The sequence below is a fragment of the Ornithorhynchus anatinus genome, chromosome 3 (genome assembly GCF_004115215.2).
Source record: "Ornithorhynchus anatinus isolate Pmale09 chromosome 3, mOrnAna1.pri.v4, whole genome shotgun sequence".
Classification (NCBI taxonomy): domain Eukaryota; kingdom Metazoa; phylum Chordata; class Mammalia; order Monotremata; family Ornithorhynchidae; genus Ornithorhynchus; species Ornithorhynchus anatinus.
The window spans coordinates 35515104-35536198 of NC_041730.1; the positions used below are offsets into that span (position 1 = coordinate 35515104).

General features: G+C 38.7%; 1 protein-coding gene across 6 annotated transcripts in view; it reads left to right on the plus strand.

Annotated features, from left to right (window-relative positions):
* Positions 1 to 21095, plus strand: part of NELL1 (neural EGFL like 1) — a 522694-nt gene that overhangs the window by 478034 nt on the left and 23565 nt on the right. For 5 of the 6 annotated variants that reach the window (XM_029061630.2, XM_029061636.2, XM_029061631.2 and 2 more), the window contains one exon: positions 6397 to 6537. The exons of the other annotated variant lie outside the window; for it this stretch is intronic. In XM_029061630.2, the coding sequence (XP_028917463.1) occupies positions 6397 to 6537 (141 nt within the window). The remainder of the gene's footprint in view (positions 1 to 6396; positions 6538 to 21095) is intronic. 6 annotated transcript variants of the gene reach the window in all.

The window sequence follows — 21095 nt, forward strand, 5'->3', positions numbered from 1 at the left end:
GAACTTTAATATGGGTTATTGGCTGCTTTTCAGGAACTTGTACTAGATTTTTTAAATTATTGGACATAAAATGGGTTGGGACATTCTCACAGATAAAACAAAGAAAGATATGGAGATGTGAGCTCAGATATGGGAAAGAACTTTACTGGGTCTAAATGGTGGCCACTCTAATTTCATCTCTGTTACAGAGTTTTTCATTGGTTTATAGTAATCATAATCTTTTAGTCTTATATAGCTCATAAGAACTTAAAAATGATATTAATGATAATAATAATAGTGATATTTTTAAGTACTTACTACATGCCAAGCACTGCTCTAAGCACTGAGAGGGAGGGATTGAATCCTCATTTCAGAGATGAGAAAACTGAGCTACAGAGAAGTTAAATGAGTCTCCCATGGTGACACAGCAGACAAGTGGCAGAGATGGGATTTGAGCCTAGGTTCTTTGACATCCAGGCCAGGGCTCTTTGAATTTATAAGTACTTAAAGGAAAATTTCTATTCATAGAAATTGACAGAATTAAACAACTAATCATCATTTGTAGTTAAATTTTACAATTATTGGTGAAGCTCTCAACACCTTTGATTTTCTCTGACAGTAGAGATTGATTTGTCTTTCATTTGGAAAATTGTGAAGTCATTTGGTTATTAAATATCGGTCTCTTTCTACGATTATCTCTCCAGGCTCCCTATGTCTTCCTCTCTGCCTCTCCCAACCCTTAGGACTCTTCTGGAGCCCTTCCATTGTCCTTCATAGTTCATGTATAACTCAAATTGTTTTAACTTTCTTTGTTTCGTTGCCTCTGCCTACTCTTTGGGTTCTATTTTCAGTTCATTTATTCAATCAACTTATTGAGCGCTTACTATGTGCAGACCACTGTACTAAGCACTGGGAAAGTAAAGTTAGGCAACAGAGACGATCTCTACCCTACAACAGGCTCACAGTCTAGATGCTCTCATTTCTTTCCTTTCTCCTGACATTTTGCTCTATGACACAAGCATAGGCTTTATGTACCCTTAGTCATTGCCCCTCTCCACCCTCTTTTTTATTCTTTCTGCTTATGAGGCTGTTAGTCCCTTATTCAGAAGTTTTGTGCATCCTGTCTGCTCACACCCATTTCTTGCAGTGCTGTTATTTTCCTTCTGATTGTGCCTTCTCTCTTTTTTACTGAGCCTCTCAGTAAACAGTGGTCAAGCCTGTCACACACCATTTACTCAGCTTTCCTTTCCATTTCTACATACAGTAAATAAGCATCCTTGATTAACCACCAGTATCCTAGGCCATATCAACCCAACAGCACTTCTGCCCTTATATATATATATTTATATCCATTGTAACCACATGTGCTTATGTCCAATATACATTCAATCAGGAGATTTATTGAGTGCACAATCTGTGTAAAACACTGTTCTAAGAGCTTGGGGAGTACACTGGAGTTAGTAGACGTAATCTCTGCCTTCAGAGAGTTTACAGTCGGTTGGGAGAGACACACTAAAGTCAATTACAGGTAGGGGAAAGTAACAATTTAAAGGTATGTGCATAAGTGTGTGCTGTGGAAAGGAGAGGTGTATATCCAAATGGATAGGCATACGAGTGCTAAGGAGGACAAGAAGTTGGGAAAGCAAGAAAGGTTTCCTAGAGGATAATTTAAGAATAGCCTTGAAGATGAGTTGTACGGTGGTCCAACAGATGTGAAAGACAGTTTGATGGAGAAGAGAAGGTGTGATCAAGAGTTTGACACAGAGAGAGAAGAATTAGGCATAGTGAATCAGTTGGCTTAAGAGGAGTGAACCTTGGAAGCTGGTGTATAGCAGGAGAAAAGTGATAAAATTATTCTGTTGTAGGGGGGAACATATCTTATAACTCTGCTGTACTGTAGTCTCTCAGGTGCTTACTACAGTGCTTTGCACATAGTAAGTGCTCAATAAAAACCATTGGCGGATTAATTAATTTATAAGTAAAGGGGAGAGGGTTGAGTGAGTACCTTAAAGGCAATAATCAAGATGACCTCTTGATGCAGATAGAAATGGGCAACTTTCAGAGGTTTTTGAGAAGCAGGGAGATGTGTACAAAGCATGTTCTAGACAAATGTTTTGGGCAGCAGAATAGTATAGACTGGAAAGGAGAGAGACTGGAGCAAGGGAGGACTTTGAGGAGGGTAATAGGACAAATTCTCAGATCAGTGTGGTGGTAGTTTGGATGTAAGACAGCAGGTCCTAGTGATGTGTGAAGAAAGAACTGACAAAATTTAGTAACTAATTGAACATGGAGGTTGAAAGGGAGAGAGGAGTCAAGTAACATTCTGGTGCTGTGGGTTTGTGAGATGGGGAGGATGGTGATATTTTCAACAGAAATGGAAAATTTAGGAGGATAAGAGGATTTAGGAAGGAAAATGAGTACAGAATTTGCAATCAATGGGCATTAAGTAAATACCATCACAAATACAACTATCGGTACTTATATCTTCACTTTAAAAAAATGATGTGGAGGGTAAGATTCTTAGAAGCTATCACTGAAAGTGTTGTAGTGACTGTGATAGAAAACTATGTGGATATGAACAATAAATAGCTTTAATCAAATTAATCAATAGAGTGTTTCTTGACAAAGAAATGAAATATTTAGTGATACATAAGAATGCATATCTTTGCCTGTGTAAAATTATAGGAAGATATTGATATAGGCATATATATGGCATTTTTAATACAACATCATGCACATGGAAGTAGAAATGGCTATGCCAGAATATAAAAAGGGAGATGGTTTATGACCCAAACTTCCTCTGTAGCATGATGAAGAGAGAAATGATTAAAATGTAATGACCTCTTCAAAATCAAATCTAATATATTAAATATCTATAAAGGATGATAACATCCTTTAATGGTAAAGAAATCAGAACTGGATCTTCTTCATGTAACTCACTGCCAACTAAGGAAAGCTCCAACCAGTGAGCAGATGCACTCTTCTACTGCAGCCACCCTCACCTGCTATATTTTATCCAATACTTACTGAGTGGCTGTGCATTCAGTAAACACTTAGAAATAATAAAATCAAAAATTGGTGGAGCCAAGCACTATTTATTGTACATACTACCCTTCAAAATTTGGAAGTCTTCAAGACTTCCTAGAAGATACATGCCTTCCACTCTAGGATGACACTACTATGATATTGCAAAGTTTGCTGTCACATAATCTATATTAGACATTTAAGATGTAGGAAACCTTTTTTCTTATAGCCCACACCAATTTCCTGATATTATGGTAATATTAGCATTCTCTTTAAGTGCAAACTGAATCCACATCTATTGTTCTGTATTTGTCAGCAATGATATATTATTCTTATGATTTTTCTTAAAACAGGGAGAGGATAATAGAAGGTTTAGGGGCCTCTTCATTGATTTTTTTCTTTCCTGTTAATTTATGTGAATGTCCCTGTAAATAATGTAGGATAGGTTAAGTATCCCACATTAAGGAACTGGAAAAGTTTTCCTTTTTGGGGGGGGGGAGGGGTTGGGTTTTGGTTTTTTTTTGGTAATGTTCCCTTGTGCTCCAAGAGAAGAAGAATGTTGCTGGAATGGAATTGATAAGAATAATAATAATAATGTTGGTATTTGTTAAGTACTTACTATATGCTGAGGACTGTTCTAAGCACTGGGATAGATACAAGGTTTTATCAGGCTGTCCCACATGGGGCTCACAGTGTTAATCCCCATTTTACAGACAAGGGAACTGAGGCACAGAGAAGTTAATTGATTTGCCCAAAGTCACACAGCTGACAAGTAGCAGAGCCAGGATTAGATCCCACGCCTCTGCCTCCCAAATCCATGCTCTTTCCACTAAACCATGCTGCTTCTCTAATTGATGACACTTAAAGTTATTGTAATTATTCATTTTTATCCTTATGTTTATGTTGCTGCCTTCAGTTCTTTAGTGACCCAGTGGATAGAGCACAGGCTACAGAGTCAGAGAATTTGAGTTCTAATTCTGGCTCTGTCATTTGCTTGTTGTGTAACCCTGGGCAAATCACTTAACTTCTCTGTGGCTCAGTTACTTCATCTATAAAATGGGGCTTAAAATACCTGTTCTACCTCCCTCATAGGCTGTGAGTTCCATGTGGGACTGTGTCTGACCTATTAACTATGTACCCTAGAACTTAGTACAATTTTTGCCATATTAGTAAGCACTTAACAAAAAGCACAATTATTATTATTAAAACACAATGTCTTCAATTCCACTATAGCAGTTCCTTTAAACGTAGCCTATTATTTGGATAGTACTCTTCCACAGACTTGATTAATTCATCTCAAAAGGAATTAGTTTGGAAAATAAACTTAGGAAAACTCTGCTGATTTTGCAAATTAAAAAGAAGTAAAAGTGAATGTGGACAGAGGTCAAGTGACGGAAGTAATCTGCAGTTCAGGACTCCTGAGATTCTGTGAATGTACATGATGGGAATAAAATAAGAAGTGCCAATTAAGGGGATTCATTTGCAAATGACGTGCAGTAGCAAAGTCCTGCACTTTCCAAATAGGATTAAACTGGTTCCATCAGGCGTGACATGTGAAAAGATCATGGTTATAAATTCCATTTGCCATAATGAATTGAGGAGCTTGAGTAGTAAGTAGAAATCATCATTGACGGGCAGTTAAATGTGAGTGTCATTTTGACAGAGGAATTAGCTTCTTAAAATCTGTAAAGAACGGAAGGGAATTGAAAGCAGAGATTAATGTAAAGCAATTTAATGATATTTGGGAGCAAGCAACAAATAAACCTTGATCATTTGAATCCTATGAGAATAATTACATTTGTTCAGTTTAAGCAGAGTAAGAATGATTGTTTTCTCTGCTAGATTTTCTGTTGCATTCTCTTGTGAATTTAAGCAACAGTAAGAAAGGGACAATTAACAATAACCCCTTTTATGAGGGCTGGTTGTCCAATGTATTGTGAGCAACTAGCTGGATATGGTTCAAAGAGATCTTTAGGTTACAGAGCCAGATTCCTTACTGAGCCTTCTCAGACACAGTTACATGAGCTTCTTTCTTGCTTTATTCACTGGTGCCTGGTAGGAATAAATCTCAGCAGACAAAAACAGCTCAAACTGGATGAAGCAGAGGCCTTCATTCATAATTTCTTAGAACCCCTGTAGTGTTCTCTTGAAAACTGCTCAGGTTTAAAAATAAAGGGAGTTTAGCCTGAACAGAAGAAACAACCAATTTTATGAACATCATGAAACTGTAACAGCTTCTTAATTATACCAAGGTTACATGTAAAATTAATTTGCTAAGTTTTAATTATGGCCCTTGCAAATGCAGCGTATGTGCGCAAGGATAACAACAGCCAGGTGCCAAATAGTAATCAGCCAAGGTTATTACAGATTATGGGTTCTAAATTAAATAAATTTTAGAAAACACCTTTATAAAATGCAGCATATGGTGATTGGAACTATAGGGAATTTAAGTTTTGATTTCCACTCTTACAAAATGACACAAATGTTTTTTTTTCCCTGAATGACCTTGTAATACCTCCTCTGGGCACATACAATCTACTCTTTTGTCAAGTGTGGAGTTGTTTTGCTGAGCACCTTTGTGTTAAATAGTAGGCAAACTGAACTATGGTCTATGTTGTCCAATCAGGTGGGATTCCCCTTCCCTTTCTACTCCCATCTGTCTATGTGTCACCAGCCTCATAGGGTATTGAATTGGAATATCCATTTGGAGACCCCTCTATTTTCTGAATCCACTAGTTCAAGCGATCAGTTGATCGTATTCATCAAGGGCTAACTGTGTACAGAGCACTAAACAATCTCCAAAATGCTTAGAAGATTGCAATACAACAGACTTGGTAGACATGTTTCTTGCCCACTAGGGTCTTACAAAACTAGCTAGACTGGCAACACTACTTGTCAGTAATCCTGAAAATAGCATGGCTGGATGGTTCAAAATGCAATCACATCTTCATTTAGAACTTGAAGTCTTTAGTGCTATTAGATTGTGAGCCCCATGAGGGACAGGGGCCATGTTATCCCAACTGTTTATTTTCTTCCAGTGCTTTGTTCTGCACACTGTAAGAGTTAATGAATACTATCAGTGATACTATTATAGCTATAATATATTTCTAGGGTAATTTTACTGAGGGGGGATGTGGAGTCCCTTGTGGGATAGTTTTTCTGATGAAAGATTATTTTATTTGATTTAGTTCAGTCCTCCCTTGAGGCTGGTAGATGGACTAGATGACCTCAACATCTAGAATAAGATTGATATACTCATATATTTTTATTTTAAATGATTTAGTGATATTTTAATGTTCTTTTAAAGAAGCAGATATAATGGTAGTGTCAAGTGAAATTAACTCCCTGGGTGGCTTGTGTTTTTTTTCTTTTGTTTTGTTTTTTCCGAGGCAGATATTGATGAATGTGAGGAAGGAATCATTGAGTGTCACAACCATTCACGCTGTGTTAACCTGCCAGGGTGGTACCACTGTGAGTGCCGAAGCGGTTTCCATGACAATGGGACCTACTCAGTTTCCGGGGAGTCCTGTATTGGTAAGCAGTTTTCAGTCAAGAATTTGTTCTTCTTAGCCTAATGTTTTAAAGATAGGGTATCCCATTTTGCTGTTAAATGGAATGGCAACAATAGACTGTAAATAATAATTTGTAGTAGGAAGAGTAGTAATAACATTTATTGTAAAGCCATTGTGTGCTTGGGAAGTACACAAAATGGAGTGGCACATTCCCTATCCATAAGAATTTTACATTATGAAGGGGGATGGAGTGCTCATTCATGAATGTATATACAAACTGGCATTTAATTTGAGTTCTCACTTTGCAAACATTCAACTGTACAGTGAAATGCATAGATATGCAAAAGTGATGCATGGCTATAAATGCTTGAAATGGCTGATGGGTTTATATGACTTAAGGTGTTGGGAAGTTATTGGTGGAAGATGAGGAAATTTGTAAGGGGTTTGAATGTGGTGCAGACTAAAGTTTGTAGGTTTGGGGAAAGGTGAGGGTTCCGAGACAGAGGAACAGCACAGTTAAGTGGACAGAGGGGAAAAGTTGAGAGCAAGATGGTATAGTTACATTAGTTTGGAGTACCCGAGAGATGAAGGAAGAAGTGTAGGAATGAAAGGTAAAGATGAAGAGAGCATATCTGTGTGGTGGGATGAGTTGGTGGAAAGCCTTGAAGCCAATAGTAAGATTTTGCTTGATGTGGAGATACACAAAAAGCCAATAGAAATTAAACAAATTAAACATGTCCAAAACTAAATTGTTCTTCCCACCAAAATGCTTCCCTCTCCTTGTCTTTATCACTGTAGACAATACTACTATTCTCCCTGCCTTACAGTCCCATAACCTTAGCATTATCCTCAACTCATGTCTCTTTTTTCACTTACATATTCAATCTATCACCAAGTCCTGTTGGTTATATCATCACAACATTACTAAAATCCACCCTTTTCCTTCCATTCAAACTGCCATCGTGCTGATCCAAGCACTTATCCTATCCCAACTTGACTAGTGCATCTGCCTCCTTGCTTACCTCCCAGTCTCCTGTCTTACCCCCCTCCAATCCATACTTTGCTGCATGAAGTATTTACCAGCAAAAATGTTCAGTCCATGTCTCCCCACTCCTCAAGAACCTCCAGTGGTTGCCCATCCACCTTCACATTAAACAGATTCTCCTCATCCTTGGTTTTAATGCACTCAATCAGTGCATTAAAACCTACATCACCTCACCTCACTGATCTCCTACTATTAGCCCAGTCCACACACCATTCTTCTAGTGCCAGAGGAATGTGGTACTATTGTGCACCAATGTCATCTATCTTGCCATCAGCCCCTTTCCCACATCCTCCTCCTAGCCTGGAACTCTCTCCCCCTCCATATACAACAGATCACTACTTTCTCCAAATAGGAACCAAACTGTTTCCTGCCTGTTTTCCTCCTGCAAAGGAATAAATATTAATTCCCCTTCTAGACTGAAGGCTCATTATGGGCAGGGGACATGCTTGCTAATTCTGTTATATTGTACTCTCCCAAGCACTTAGTACAGTGCTCTGCGCATAATAAATGCTCAGTAAATACCATTGATTAATAGAGGGCTTTGAGTAGTGGAGAGATGTGTAGTAGTAATAAGAATTATTCAGTGCTAAACAATGATTCAAGAAGATGATCTGTTCAGAAATCACTTTTATTATTAAATAGTATTTAGTACTCTTCTACTAAGGAGTGTGTGGATTGTGGGCATGGATAAAGGGGAAAAGAAGTTGGAGGCAGGGTCACCAGCAAAGGGACTGCTAGCTATTTTTAGCTGCAATATGAACAAAATTTATACATACGTGGTAGGTCTGTGGGTGGGAAGTGAAGGGCAGATGCAGGAGATGTTGGGTAGAACTGGTAAAATTTCTCAGATTGAATGTGAGCGTTCCAGGGTAATACTGAGGTTATAAGCTTCTGGGATGGTGGTATCAACTGAAATAGAAAACATCACTGGAGGATAGTTGGAAGAAAAGATGTGTAGATACATTTAAATATGTTAAGTTTGAGGTACTGGTGAGCCATCCCAGCAGTGATATCTTGGATGCAAGAGGAGATTAGGGAATCTAAGTTCAGAGAAGAAGCCATGGCTAGAGGGAGATTTGGAAGTCATCTTTATATGGGTGAATTAGCACTCTGAGAAAGTTGGGGTGGAGCAAGAACAGGGGACCCAGAACAGAGTCCTGTGGGATACCTAGGGCTAAGGGATAAGAATCAGTAGGGATACTAGTGAACAGAACTGATAGGTCAGATAAATAGAAGGTGAACTACATTAGTTCAGTTTCAGAAAGCTGAAGACATAGTTTTTCAAGATGAAGGAAGTGATCCATAGCTGACAAGAGGTCAAGGAGGATTAAAGCAGAGTAGAAGTTATTGAATTTGGTTATTTTTAAAGTATATTTGCAAGCCTATTTTAGCCTGTCCATTGGTTTATTGTTTTGGTGGCAGTGGGCAGTTGTGGCAGGAGGGACTTTTAAGTTTATTTAGCTTTAAACATTTACAACGGTGCTTTATGCCTTATTCAAGAAGGTTCGATCAAATGGCAAAGTTGGTTTAGAAGGTGTTAGTGTTGAATTCAAAAAGATCTGTAGGCCTCTCAATTCAAATTACATTTTGAAAAGCCCCTTTTTGACACCAAGGGAAGTTACCATAGCTAATGATGGATTGAGGAAATGGGTATTTCTGGTGGTGAAAGAAATCATATGGCATTTCTGATGTGGCCATATATTTCAACTAGCAGAGATTCTGAAGATTTCTGAGGCAAATTTACAGCAGTTCATTTTTTTAAATGGTGTTTGTATGAAACGATGAATGTAATCCATTGAAACTGTGGGAGATATGGTAGGTTCTTTTTTAGGTGGTCTGAGTCACAGAAGCTTTGTTTAGCATAGAGGCTATACCAGCTTACAAGGAAATAAGTCATCTATAATTAAACAGTTTAGAGAAAGGTTGAATATATATGCATGTGTATACATATACATATATATTTAATTTTCTCTAAATTGCTAAATTTAAATATGAATTATATAAAGATATTTTTATATATTTTTTTGAGGCACAGAAAATTTGGAGATTTTTATTCTTTTGGTCTCAATTAGATTTCTTTCTTTTTTAATCTTTTATTGATGCATGTTTATTTAAGGAAGGCAGGGAATATTTCCTAGAGATGAATATGTCAAAATGATCAATTTCTTAGTTTTCTCAATCCAGAGCATTTATGAATGATGAAGCAGGTCTCAAGTTTTCTCTGATTCATTTAAAAATGGCAATGAAAAGTGCCAAAGTCACAGCTACAGCTTTCATCACTTTGTAAACCATGACAAAATACTTTTTAAATTTTCTCATTTAAAAAAGGGTTAAATTGCAATTCTGATATGTTGCTGATTGAAATTTCTTAAGAGTGGTTTGATTGATATTAAAACAAATCAAATTAAAATGGTTGTAAATCATAATACTTAATAGGGTACTTTGTTCACATGTTATCAATCTGCCTTAGGTAATAACTCTTTTCCTGATGTTCACCCCAATATGTAAGACTGTTGGTGATATTAAACAAGATGGTTGAGGGCCATAGGCCCCAGCCACTATAACATGCAATCACTTCTCCCGTCAACTCCCTTTCTCTGGCCTCCATTTCAGCTCCGAGAATAGAGGCGGTGTTGGAGGTTATGGAGTAATCTTTGTGAAAGAAAGCATTCAGAAATAGAAAATAAAGGAGCAGCTGTTTCGTGGAAGCTCTTCTTTTCTGCCTATGCCTTTTTGCAAACCTCAACCTGAACAGAGGTGAATGAAAGGGGGAAAGGAAGGGGAAAGATTATTTAAGTGGAGCCACTCTGTTGCACAGAATTTCCAGCACATAATAATGTTATTTGTTAAGTTCTTACTATAGGTGCTGTATTAGGTGCCGGGGTAGATGGAAGCTAATCAGAGTAGACACAGTCCATGTCTCAGGTTGGGTTCATGGCCTTAATCACCATTTTACAGTTGAGGTTACCGAGGCACAGAGTTGTTAAATGATTCACCCAAAGTTACACAACACCAAGAGCTGGCATTTGAACCCAGGTCCCTCTGACTCCCAGGCCCATGCTCTATCCATTGGGCAATTCTACTTCTCACTGGGCCTCACAGTCTGTGTTCTCAGTAATATAAAAATTGGTTATTAATTCTATTAGCTATACTGGGAGTTGGTTGGCTGCTCTAGATTATCTCTTGGATTTTGATTTTGCAAATACCAAGCATTTGTTTCTGTGTAAGTTTGTGAGGTTGCTTTTAAGCACATCTTATTGTGTTATGCAGAAAACAATTTAAATACGTAAGGATTTTATGACCCTCTTGTGTGTAATTTGTGGGCTTAACCTGAGAGTTGATGAAATCATGGATTCTTTCCTGAATTTCACTTCAGTTTTAGTATTTGATCTGCCTTTTGAAGTAGTAGCAAAGTACTTATTTGTCAAATGTAATCACTTGTCTATATACTTGGATTCCAGGTACAATTTCAATTCCCCTGAATTTGACTTTACAGAAATCATTTATTCCTGTTGCACCTAAATCTCATTTGTTTTACTGATGACTTCTGGATCATACTCTCCCTCTTTCCTGGAATTACGTCCCCCATCAGACTACTCGTCTTTCCAAATTCAGAGTCCTGAAATCACATCTCCTCTAGGTAGCCTTCTCTGATTAAACTTTCTATTTTTCCCTGTACTTTCATTTCAGTGTCACCTAAGCAATATGGCCTAGTGGATAGAGCATGGACCTGGGAGTCAGAAGGACCTGGGCTCTGTGCTCATCTCTGCCAACGTTTCTGCTGTGTGACCTTGGAGAACACATTTAAGATTCTCTGATACTCCATTACCTAACCTTGTAAAATGGGGATTAAGACTCTGAGCCCCATGTGAGACATGGAATGTATCCAATCTTATTAGCTTGTATCTACCCTAGCACTTAATACAGTGTCTGGCACATAATAAGCTCTTAAGAAATACTATAAAAAAACAGAAAAAACCTCAAGAAAAACCCAGGAACATTAGTACCTACATCCCCTTAGCACTCATAACACTCATGTTCATATCTTTAAATTCTGTGGCTTCCTCCTGCCTGCAATTTATTTAATGTCTCTCTTTCTTGCCAGATTTTTTGCTCCTTGGCAAGAATCATGTCTTTCGTATTCTACCAAGCACTAAGTACACTGGTCTGCAACTGCTCTGCACACAGTAAAGCACTCAATAAATATGATTGAATAAGAATTCAATAAATACTATTGATTGTTCCTCCATTAGCTCAGTCACACACTCCTGATTCAAAGCATGATTAAGGAAGGTGCTTTTTACTGTACTCTCCCAAGCCCTTAGTACAGTACTCTGCACACAGTAAGCTTTCAATAAATATGATTGATTGAGGGCTTTCCCCTCAGCCACTCCCATAGGTTCCATAGGCCCAGTGGACCTCAAGCATCCAAGAGAAATGCTCTCAATGGTAATGAAATGGTTCAAAAATTTAAGTTCCCTAAAAATAATGGTTTTCTGTGCTGAGGTAGTGGGCTCTTCACCTGTCAGTGCCACCCTTCCTTTTTTCTACAGGACTGTGACCAGCACCAGGAGGGTCAGGATCAAAGACCACAATTTTACATCAGGTTTTCAGTGTATACAGAAAAAGAAGAAACATGTTTCTCACAGTGGGAGCTGCCAGGTTGCTGTGCAAGGCAAAATGGGGGTAGTTTCTTTGCAAGTGTTGTTTTCAGACTGGTTGGTGTTGAGATCTTAGGAAAGGCAAGGCACTTGGGATACTTGGTATCAAAAATGCTATATTAACAATGAAAATAACACAAACCTGCTCTGTGTTTTCCTTTGGCTGAAAATAGCAGGGTTCTTCTCAGGGCCATAGAAACCTTCGAATGATGCCACATGTTTTCCAAACAGTCACTAAGATAAAAAAAAACTCATGAAAAAACCAACAGAGTTACAGATGTATAGAAAAGAGAGAAGGGCAGCCGCAACAGAACCCCTGTCACTCAGCAGCTACTGACTCTGGCACTTAGTTATTATTCTCTATCCCCACATCTTTCAGATATGAAAAATTAGGAGAAATCCCCTGTCCAATTTTCACATTGGCTGAATGATCATAGCACTACAATTTCAGGCAGAGTTGAAATAGTCTCTCCTCATCCCAACTTTACAGAAACTCAAGGAAGAATTCAAGAAGTATGATCTGGTGCCTTATCTACAGGACTCGATAATTCCCTCAGTAAAACTTAAAGTTTAACCAGTATCTTAGATCATTTAGGGATATGTGCAACCTAAGCTGTATATTTCCTTTTCCATTCTACTTTAATTTTCTGGTTTAGACCTAGTGTCACACTGCAGCTAAATTTGGGTTGTCAAATGTTAAGAAAAAATCCTCCATGTATTTCTGATTTTATTTTAGGTTTTTCTTGAAATGGACTTCTGACAGTCCTTTTTAGGTCTTTACACTTCATGTGGAGTTCAAAAGAGTTTCCCGTGTTCCAGATAATCTCACTTAAAATATCATAAAAAAGCATATTTTTAAACTGCTTACTATGTGCCAGGCATTGTACTAAGAGCTGGGGTACATACAAGCTAATCAAGTGGCACACAGTCCCTTGTCCCACATAGGGTTCACAGTCTTAATCCCCATTTTACAGATGAAGTGACTGAAGACCAGAGAAGTAAAGTGATTTGGCCAAGGTCACACAGCAGACAACTGGTGGAATCAGAATTAGAATCCAGGTCCTTTTGACCCCCCAGGCCAGTGTTATATCCATGTTATATCCTTGAAGCTTCTAAACCCGAGTTTATATAGCTCCCTTCACTAAGGAAAAAAATGAGGAAAATTGACTTAACTAGAAACTTGTAGAAACAATTTTTTTATCAAAACAGTGTGTTATCAGCTACATGTTCTAGTTAGGAATCCAGTATGCATTTGTGTCAGTGAATTAATATATTTAACTGTCGGCACTGGAATTTGTTATTCCAGTATTTGTTATTCCAGTATTTGTTAAATATCAACAGTATTTGTTGAATATCCCTCTGATATTTCCCCATGAGAAAATGTAAGAGTCACACTTAAATGTAGCTATTCATCAGGGAGGAAAAGATAATACAATAGATATTGAAACTCGCAAATAACTTCTTTGCCACGAATTGATCAATACATTATTGGAAGTCCCAGTTCACTTATGTTCTACAAATTTTGTCATAATCTATGAAGGAGACAGAGAACTTGTAATGTGAACTTACACATGAACATATGTAACTCTATATGTCTACATATACTTGTCTGTGTAAAACTAAAATGGGTAATTTACAATACATAAATGTTTTGAGGTCTTTCAAAACAAAGAAAGCCTTCCAAAATGGAAAACATAGCACTTGTCCCATTGATTTAGGAAGTTTCCCCTGCAATGTCATGAAAAACTACAAAACACCTCGACAAAATGGTGTACCTCCTGAAAAATAAAATCAAGGAGGACATGCCATTTTTTTTTTAACACTAACACAAGCTCTTCCTTACTATATGTGACACTTAGGAAATGCTAAAGGATTTAAGATATCATCATTATCATCATCTTTATAAGAAAGGGAAAGATTAGATGGTAGAAATATGAAGCAAGTCATTATTCTCCATTGCTGACAAGAAATGAGTCAGAGTTCTTCCTGATGGGGCTCTAAAGAATATAAATGACCATACCCACAATCATTTGGAACCACAATGTGGCTTTATGACAGTGCTGGGGTGGGTACAAGCAAATCGGGTTGGATGCAGTTCCTCTCCCATATGGAACTCACATAGTCTTAATCCCCATTTTATAGATGAGGTAACTGAGGCACATAGAAGTTAAGTGACTTGCCAAGGCTACACAGCAAACTGGTGGAGTCAGGATTAGCACGCATGACCTTTTGACTCCTGGGCCCATGCTTTATCTACTACCTCATGCTGCACCCTTGGAGGCTTGTGAGGAGTAGGGAGATGACTGCAAAATGATGTTTGAGAAAAATTAACTGGGGAGCAAAGTTAAGCTACCACTTCAGACCAGAGAGGAAACTGATGCAGTAGTCAAGCACTTACTACTGTGTTCCGTATAAGTAAATGCTCAACAAATGCCACTGACTGATGACAAGTGATTTGACTGGCATTTTGCTCACTGGATGAGGAGGAAGGGGTAGATCCTGGAAATATTATGGAAGAAAAACTGACAAGGCTATTAATATCCTAAATGTGAGAGTTGAAAGAGAGGGAGGAATCTAAGAATAATGCTAGGCTTCAAAGAACAAGAGGGTGGTGGTGAAGGAGAGGATTTAGGAAGGGAAGATTAGAAATCCATTCATAGGTATACTGAATTTGAGATGTCAGCAGGACATCTATCTATACATGCCTTGGAGGCAAGAAGATTGCAGAAAAGAAAGTCAGGATTAATAGCAATAGTATTTAATAAGCTCTTACTGTGTACAAAGCATCGTATTAAGCACTGGGAAAGAATACACAGTTGGGAATTAGAAAAGGTCCCTGTCCTTTGGAGGGCTCACCATCTAAAAATAAAGCAGATAGTGAGATACATTTAATAATAATAATAATAATAGCAGTAATTGTGGTCCTTGTTAAGCACTTACTATGTGTCAAGCACTGTACTAAGCATTAGGGTAAATTCAGGATAATCTGGTTAGATGTAGTCTATGTCCACATGCAGAAAGCAAATATTCAATTCCCATTTTACAGATGAGGAAACTGTGGCACAGAGAAGTTAATTGCCCAAGGTCACACAGCAGCCAAATGGGATTAGAACCCAGGCCCTTTAACTCCCTAGTCCATGATTGTTGAGACTCATCTGCTTAGAGATGGTAGTTAAAGCCATCAGAGTGAATGAGTTCTCAAAGGGAGGGGATATAAAGTGATGAGAAAGAAGATGTAGAACAAAAACTTGAGTAATACCCACAGTTGGGAGATTAGAGGCAGAGGAAAAGAAAGAAAATGAGTAGAAATACATGAGGAAACTGTTGTGAAACCAGGAATAGCTAGTGTTTCCTGTAGGAGGAAATACTCTAAAGTGTCAAAGGCAGCCAACAGGTCAAGAAGGATTAGAATAAACCCATTAGGCTTGGCAAGGAAGAGTCAAGCAGACTTGTGTGGTAGGCCTGTTCATGTTCAATTTATTCTGTGCAGTTGTGCTGGATAACGCAACAAGGACCTTGGATGAAGATATTAGAATACTCTTCCATTCTCCTGGGGAACTCTTCCAATTCAACAGGCTTTTAAAAAGCATCTCAAATCCTAGAGGCAGTTATTCAAGAATTGCCAGATGCAGTTGATTGTTTCTCAAGGGCACACACCTAAGGAATCATGAAATTGAATCAGCCGAGCTTTGTAGACTGACAGAAAGACAAAAGAAAATAGACAATCTACCAGCTTGCAACAGGGAACCCGGGAATCTGTATTAGCAACAACACCCTTTATCGGCAACTTAGAGCTAAGCACTGCTAGATAATTCTGTTACTTAGAAAAAACAGTGACCAATGTGGTAACACTACATAAGAAAAATCAAAATCAAGAAGACCAGGAATTCCTTTGAGGATAGTGACAGAGATATAGATCTGTAACCTGTCCAGTCTGCTGTGTATGAGTCCTAGGTCCCCAGATAACACATCTGAGAGCTTGAGCAGTTCTTTCAGCATCACTTAAGGAACGTGAACAACAAAGTCCCAGACTGAAGTCAGTCTCCTAGCACTGAAGGTATAATCACCTCAACATAACATTGATCCTCTGAGTGGAGTTTGTGAGCAGAATGGATTTCAGTAGAATACCCAAGCATATGATAATTGGGGATACAAAACTGAGAAACCACATGTAAGGAAGTAGAGGGAATATTTTACAGATACAGTGAAACCAAGCCTCAAACAATGACAAAACTCAGTTGTAAACTGGAAATCATTTGTTAAAAATTGACCAGAAAACAAAAAGGCAAAAGTGAAAACTGTTCCAAATGCGTAACAAATTTCAATATTTGTAGGTATAGTGGGATTCAATCAACTGAATCTAGCATCAGCACTTAGAACAGTGCTTTGCAAATAGTAAGCATTTAACAAATACTGTCATTATTATTTATGAGAGTACAGTAGTGTTAGTAGACACAAAAACTGTCCTTAAAGACAGCCTAGCTAAGGCGGCAGTCATTTTAAAAAAATTACAGGTAAGGGAAACAGTTGAGTTTAAAGATGTGTACATTAGTACTTAGAAGGTGGAACAAAGTGTATGGATTATGCAGTAGGAGGGAAAATAGGAATGGAGGAAATGAGATTTTAGGAAAAGCTTCCTGGAGGAGTTATGATTTTAGTAAGGCTTTAAAGATGGGGAAGAGTGTTGATTTGTCAGGTATGAAGGGGGGAGAGAGGTCCAAGCAAGAGGAAGGGCATGAGCAAGGGGTCAATGGCAGTAATTAAAAATAATAATAATTATGATATTTGTTAAGCACTATGTGCCAAGCACTGTTCTAAGCACTAGTAGATAAGGTTATCAAGTTGTCCCACGTGGGGTTCACAGTCTTAATCCCCATTTTACAGATAGGGTAACTGAGGCACAGAGAAGTTAAGTGACTTGCCCAAAGTCACACAGCTGACAAGTGGCGGCACCAGGGTTAGAACACATGACCTCTGACTCCCAAGCCCAGGCTCTTTCCACTAAGCCATGCTGCTTCTAGAGTATTTGAGAGTAATTGAGAGTAGGTTTGTATTACTATGTGCCAGGCACACAGTAAATGCTTAACCATTACTATAGTTATTATTAGGGGAGTGAAGTATGAGGACTAGGATGTAGTGGGAGAGGAGTAAGGATAAGTAAGTCTTTGGAACTACGGGTCCTGCATTAGCCTTTTCAGTCCCATGTGCACCCAAAAATGGATTTCACAGTCAGTAGCACCTTATATCAGCAGGAAGGAAATCCATACTCAAGCAGCTACTGGAAATTTTCTCTTTCAAAAGAGAGAATTACTCAGGAATTTGCAGAGGCATAGTTTGTCCTCTCTCCAAACTATACCTTGAGGCTAGTTACACTGAGAGTCCTCCTGAGTGCAAAAGAGGAACACTGGGATAATTTTCCATTTGCTTAAGGAATAAAACCCTTACACCTCTCCCCACACTGTTCAGAATATGTCACTGATTAGATTTCAGTAAGGAAAAGAAAAGACAAAAGCAGAACAACACTGAAGTTCCCAATTCACAACTGCTGAGCAAAAAGAAAAAGCGATGTTGACAGTCCCACTTCTACTTGCCCCTATTAAAAGGTTGTATAAATTCTAGTGCCGTACTGGGCTCTTCCTGACCTTGCTAAGTGTCTCCAAATGTCATGTGACCATAAAAGTCCTATATGATTAGAAATGTTTGTATTGAACACACAGACATTCCCTAATTTCTCAAACTGGTTACACCATCCTACCCCCTTTTCTTACTGAGTTTAGAGAACTCAAACAACTTACTGCAGCCAACATCAAAGCTTCTCCACACGCACAGATTTCCATGGAAACCAAGTGAATGGGGAATAGAAGTAAACGTAAGGAATTTTCATGTCCACCCTAATTTATTTAGGCCCCAAGAATGATTGCTACGATAGTCTAAGCTTTCAAGTAGCAGAGCTATTACATATGATGTCCTCTGCCTTCAGCCAATATTAATAGGATCTATAGCATCTCAGGAAACTTCTTGAGTCTTTTCTTCCTATCACTCCTCAAATCCACTAATCGACTGCTCCACTCCACAATGCACACTCACTAAATTGATTGCACTCTCGACCTCATCACCTCCAGTCACTGTACACACATTTAACCTCATTGTCTGTAGTCCCTGAACAATCTCTAACCTCACCAACTCTAAAATACCCCTCTTCAACCACAACCTCCTAACCTGCCTTCTCTCCCACACATCCTGACCCTGCAGATCTGCCTCTTTTGCCACAGAGACCTCTGATCTTTTGACCCCATCCCATTTTCTCAACTTATTAGGTTCCATTTAGCCTCCATATGCAAACTACCTTACCTGATGAGAAAATTGATTTTCTCAAAATCACCCTTTCTACTGAACTCAACTTATTCACACCCCTATCCCTTTGTTGATCTCATACCACTAACCCACAGCCCTGGATCAACCCCAGAGTTCACTCCATTCACTCCTATGCACAGGCTGCAGAGTGCTGCTGGAAATCCTTACATGCCTTTAACTCTGCTGTCTCCTCTGCCATGCAAAATTATTTCTCCGTCCTTATTGACTCCCATGCCTATTGTCCTTGTCAGTTGTTTCAAACATTTAACTTCCTTCTCAAGCCCCTGTCCACTGCATGTCCCATCTCTTCCTGGCCACATGCTTGTCAGAGAAAGCTGAAACCATCAGGCATGATTTCCCTAAAATCTCCCTTTCTCTCCTCCAGTTCCTCCCTCCTCCTCCCCTTTCTTCAACTCTCCCATCTTTCCCAGCATATCTCAAAAGGAGACCTCCTGCCGTCTCTCAAAATCCACCCCCTCCACCTGCACCAGAAACCCCATCCCTTTGTACCTTACCAAAGCACTTGTTCCCTCCCTGACCATCATCTTCAACTATTAGCTCTCCAATGACTTTTTCCCCACTACTTTTAGATATGCTGAGTTTCCCTTATCTTATCCATCTCCTACCATTCATCTCCAAGCTCTTGAGCATGTTGTCTCTACCTGCTGTTTCCAGTTCCTCTCCTCCAATTCTCTCCTTGCTGCCTCCCCCCTATTTAATGTAGCTTCCACCCCATTTCATCCACAGAAGCCATCCTCTCAAAGGTCACATATGATTTCATTACCAAACCCAACAGCCTCTACTCCATCCTAATCTTCCTTGAGCTGTCATTAATACTGTTGAACATCCCCTTCCCCTGGAAACATTATCCAACCTTGGATTTAGGGACACTGTCCTCTCCTTTTTCTCCTCCTCTCTGGTCACTCATTCTCAGTCTCTTTCATGGTGTCCTCCTTTGCTTCTCACTCTCAAACTGTGAGAGTCCCTCAAGACTCAGTTCTAGGTCCCCTTCTATTCTCCATCTTCACTCATTATTTTGGAGAACTCATTCGCTTCCATGGCTTCAACTATCATTTCTATGCAGATGATGCCCAAATCTACATCTCCAGGTCTAGATCTCTCTCCTTCTCTGCAGTTTCATATTTCCTCCTTGTTTCAGGATATCTCTATTTGGATGTCCTCCCAATACCTCAAACTTAACATGTCCAAAACAGAACTATCTTCCCTCCCAAACCCTGCCCTCCCTCTGACTTTCCCATCGCTGTAGACAGCACCACCCTTTCTGTCTCATAAGCCCATAACCTTGATGTTATCTTCAAGTTTCTCCAATTCAATCCACATATTTAATCTTTCTCTAAATTCTGTCAGTTTAAACTTCACAACATCGCTAGAATCCACCTCTCCCTCTCCATCCAAACTGCTACCGTGTTAATCAAAGAATTTATTCTATTCCACCGTATTACTGGATCAGATTTCTTACTGACCTCCCTGAGGCATTCTCTGACTAGTCCCTCATTTCTTTTTCTTCCACTCCCTTCTGCACTACACTTGCACTTGGATTTGTATCCTTTATTCGTCCTCCTTCAGCCCCACAGCACTTACATACATATCTATGATTAATTTATTTCTTTTAATGTCTGTCTCCCCCTCTAGATTGTAAGCTTTTTGTAGGCATGGAACATGTCTACCAACTTTGTTATATTATACTCCTTCCAAGCACTTAGTACAGTATTCTGCACATAGTAAGTACTCAGTGAAAATGCTTGATTGATTCATGTGTTTCTGCAGATCCAGTATTAGAAAACAAAACAAAACATGGATGTGGTTTTCATAGAATCCTATAGTAGTCTGCTCTCCACTATTTAAAAACTAATCATTAAAGAAGACTTTTCTTAGATTGTGAGCCCACTGAGGGGCAGAGACTATGCCTACTTCCCACCCAGGTATTCTCTCCCAGCACTTAGTATAGTGCTATGCACACAGTAAGCACTTATTAAATGCTATCATTACTGCTGTTACTACTAGAACTGCCATCAATAGAAGAATCTGCTAATCTGTTGAATTCTAGTCTAGTTCATATATCATTTATAAAATTACTAGAGTAGTTCTTATTTCACATCTATTTATAATTGATAGTGATTTCCAAAGCAGAAAGAACATAGATGAATTTTTAGTTCTCAGTTTAAATGTTCTGTAAGGGCACAACATGTATTTTTTGGTGTGGAAATCAGAATAGGTGTGCTGAGGAAATTATTTTAGGAAGAATAAATATGGGACATAGAAGAAGGTCGGTTATCTAAACTGCCTGGCCCCTAAATTCTGGGAAAAGTTATATTTCATGTTGGAAAATCTACTGAATTTTCAACTCTTAAAGCACAAGTCAGGTTGTTGATTAGATTATTTAAATATGATGCATTGGCAATATTTTGGTGGGAGGAGGGCAAGTACGTGCTTGTTGCAGTCCTAGTGTCTTTGAGTAACTATGACAAGATCTTAAAACTAAGGAAAATCAGAAGAGAG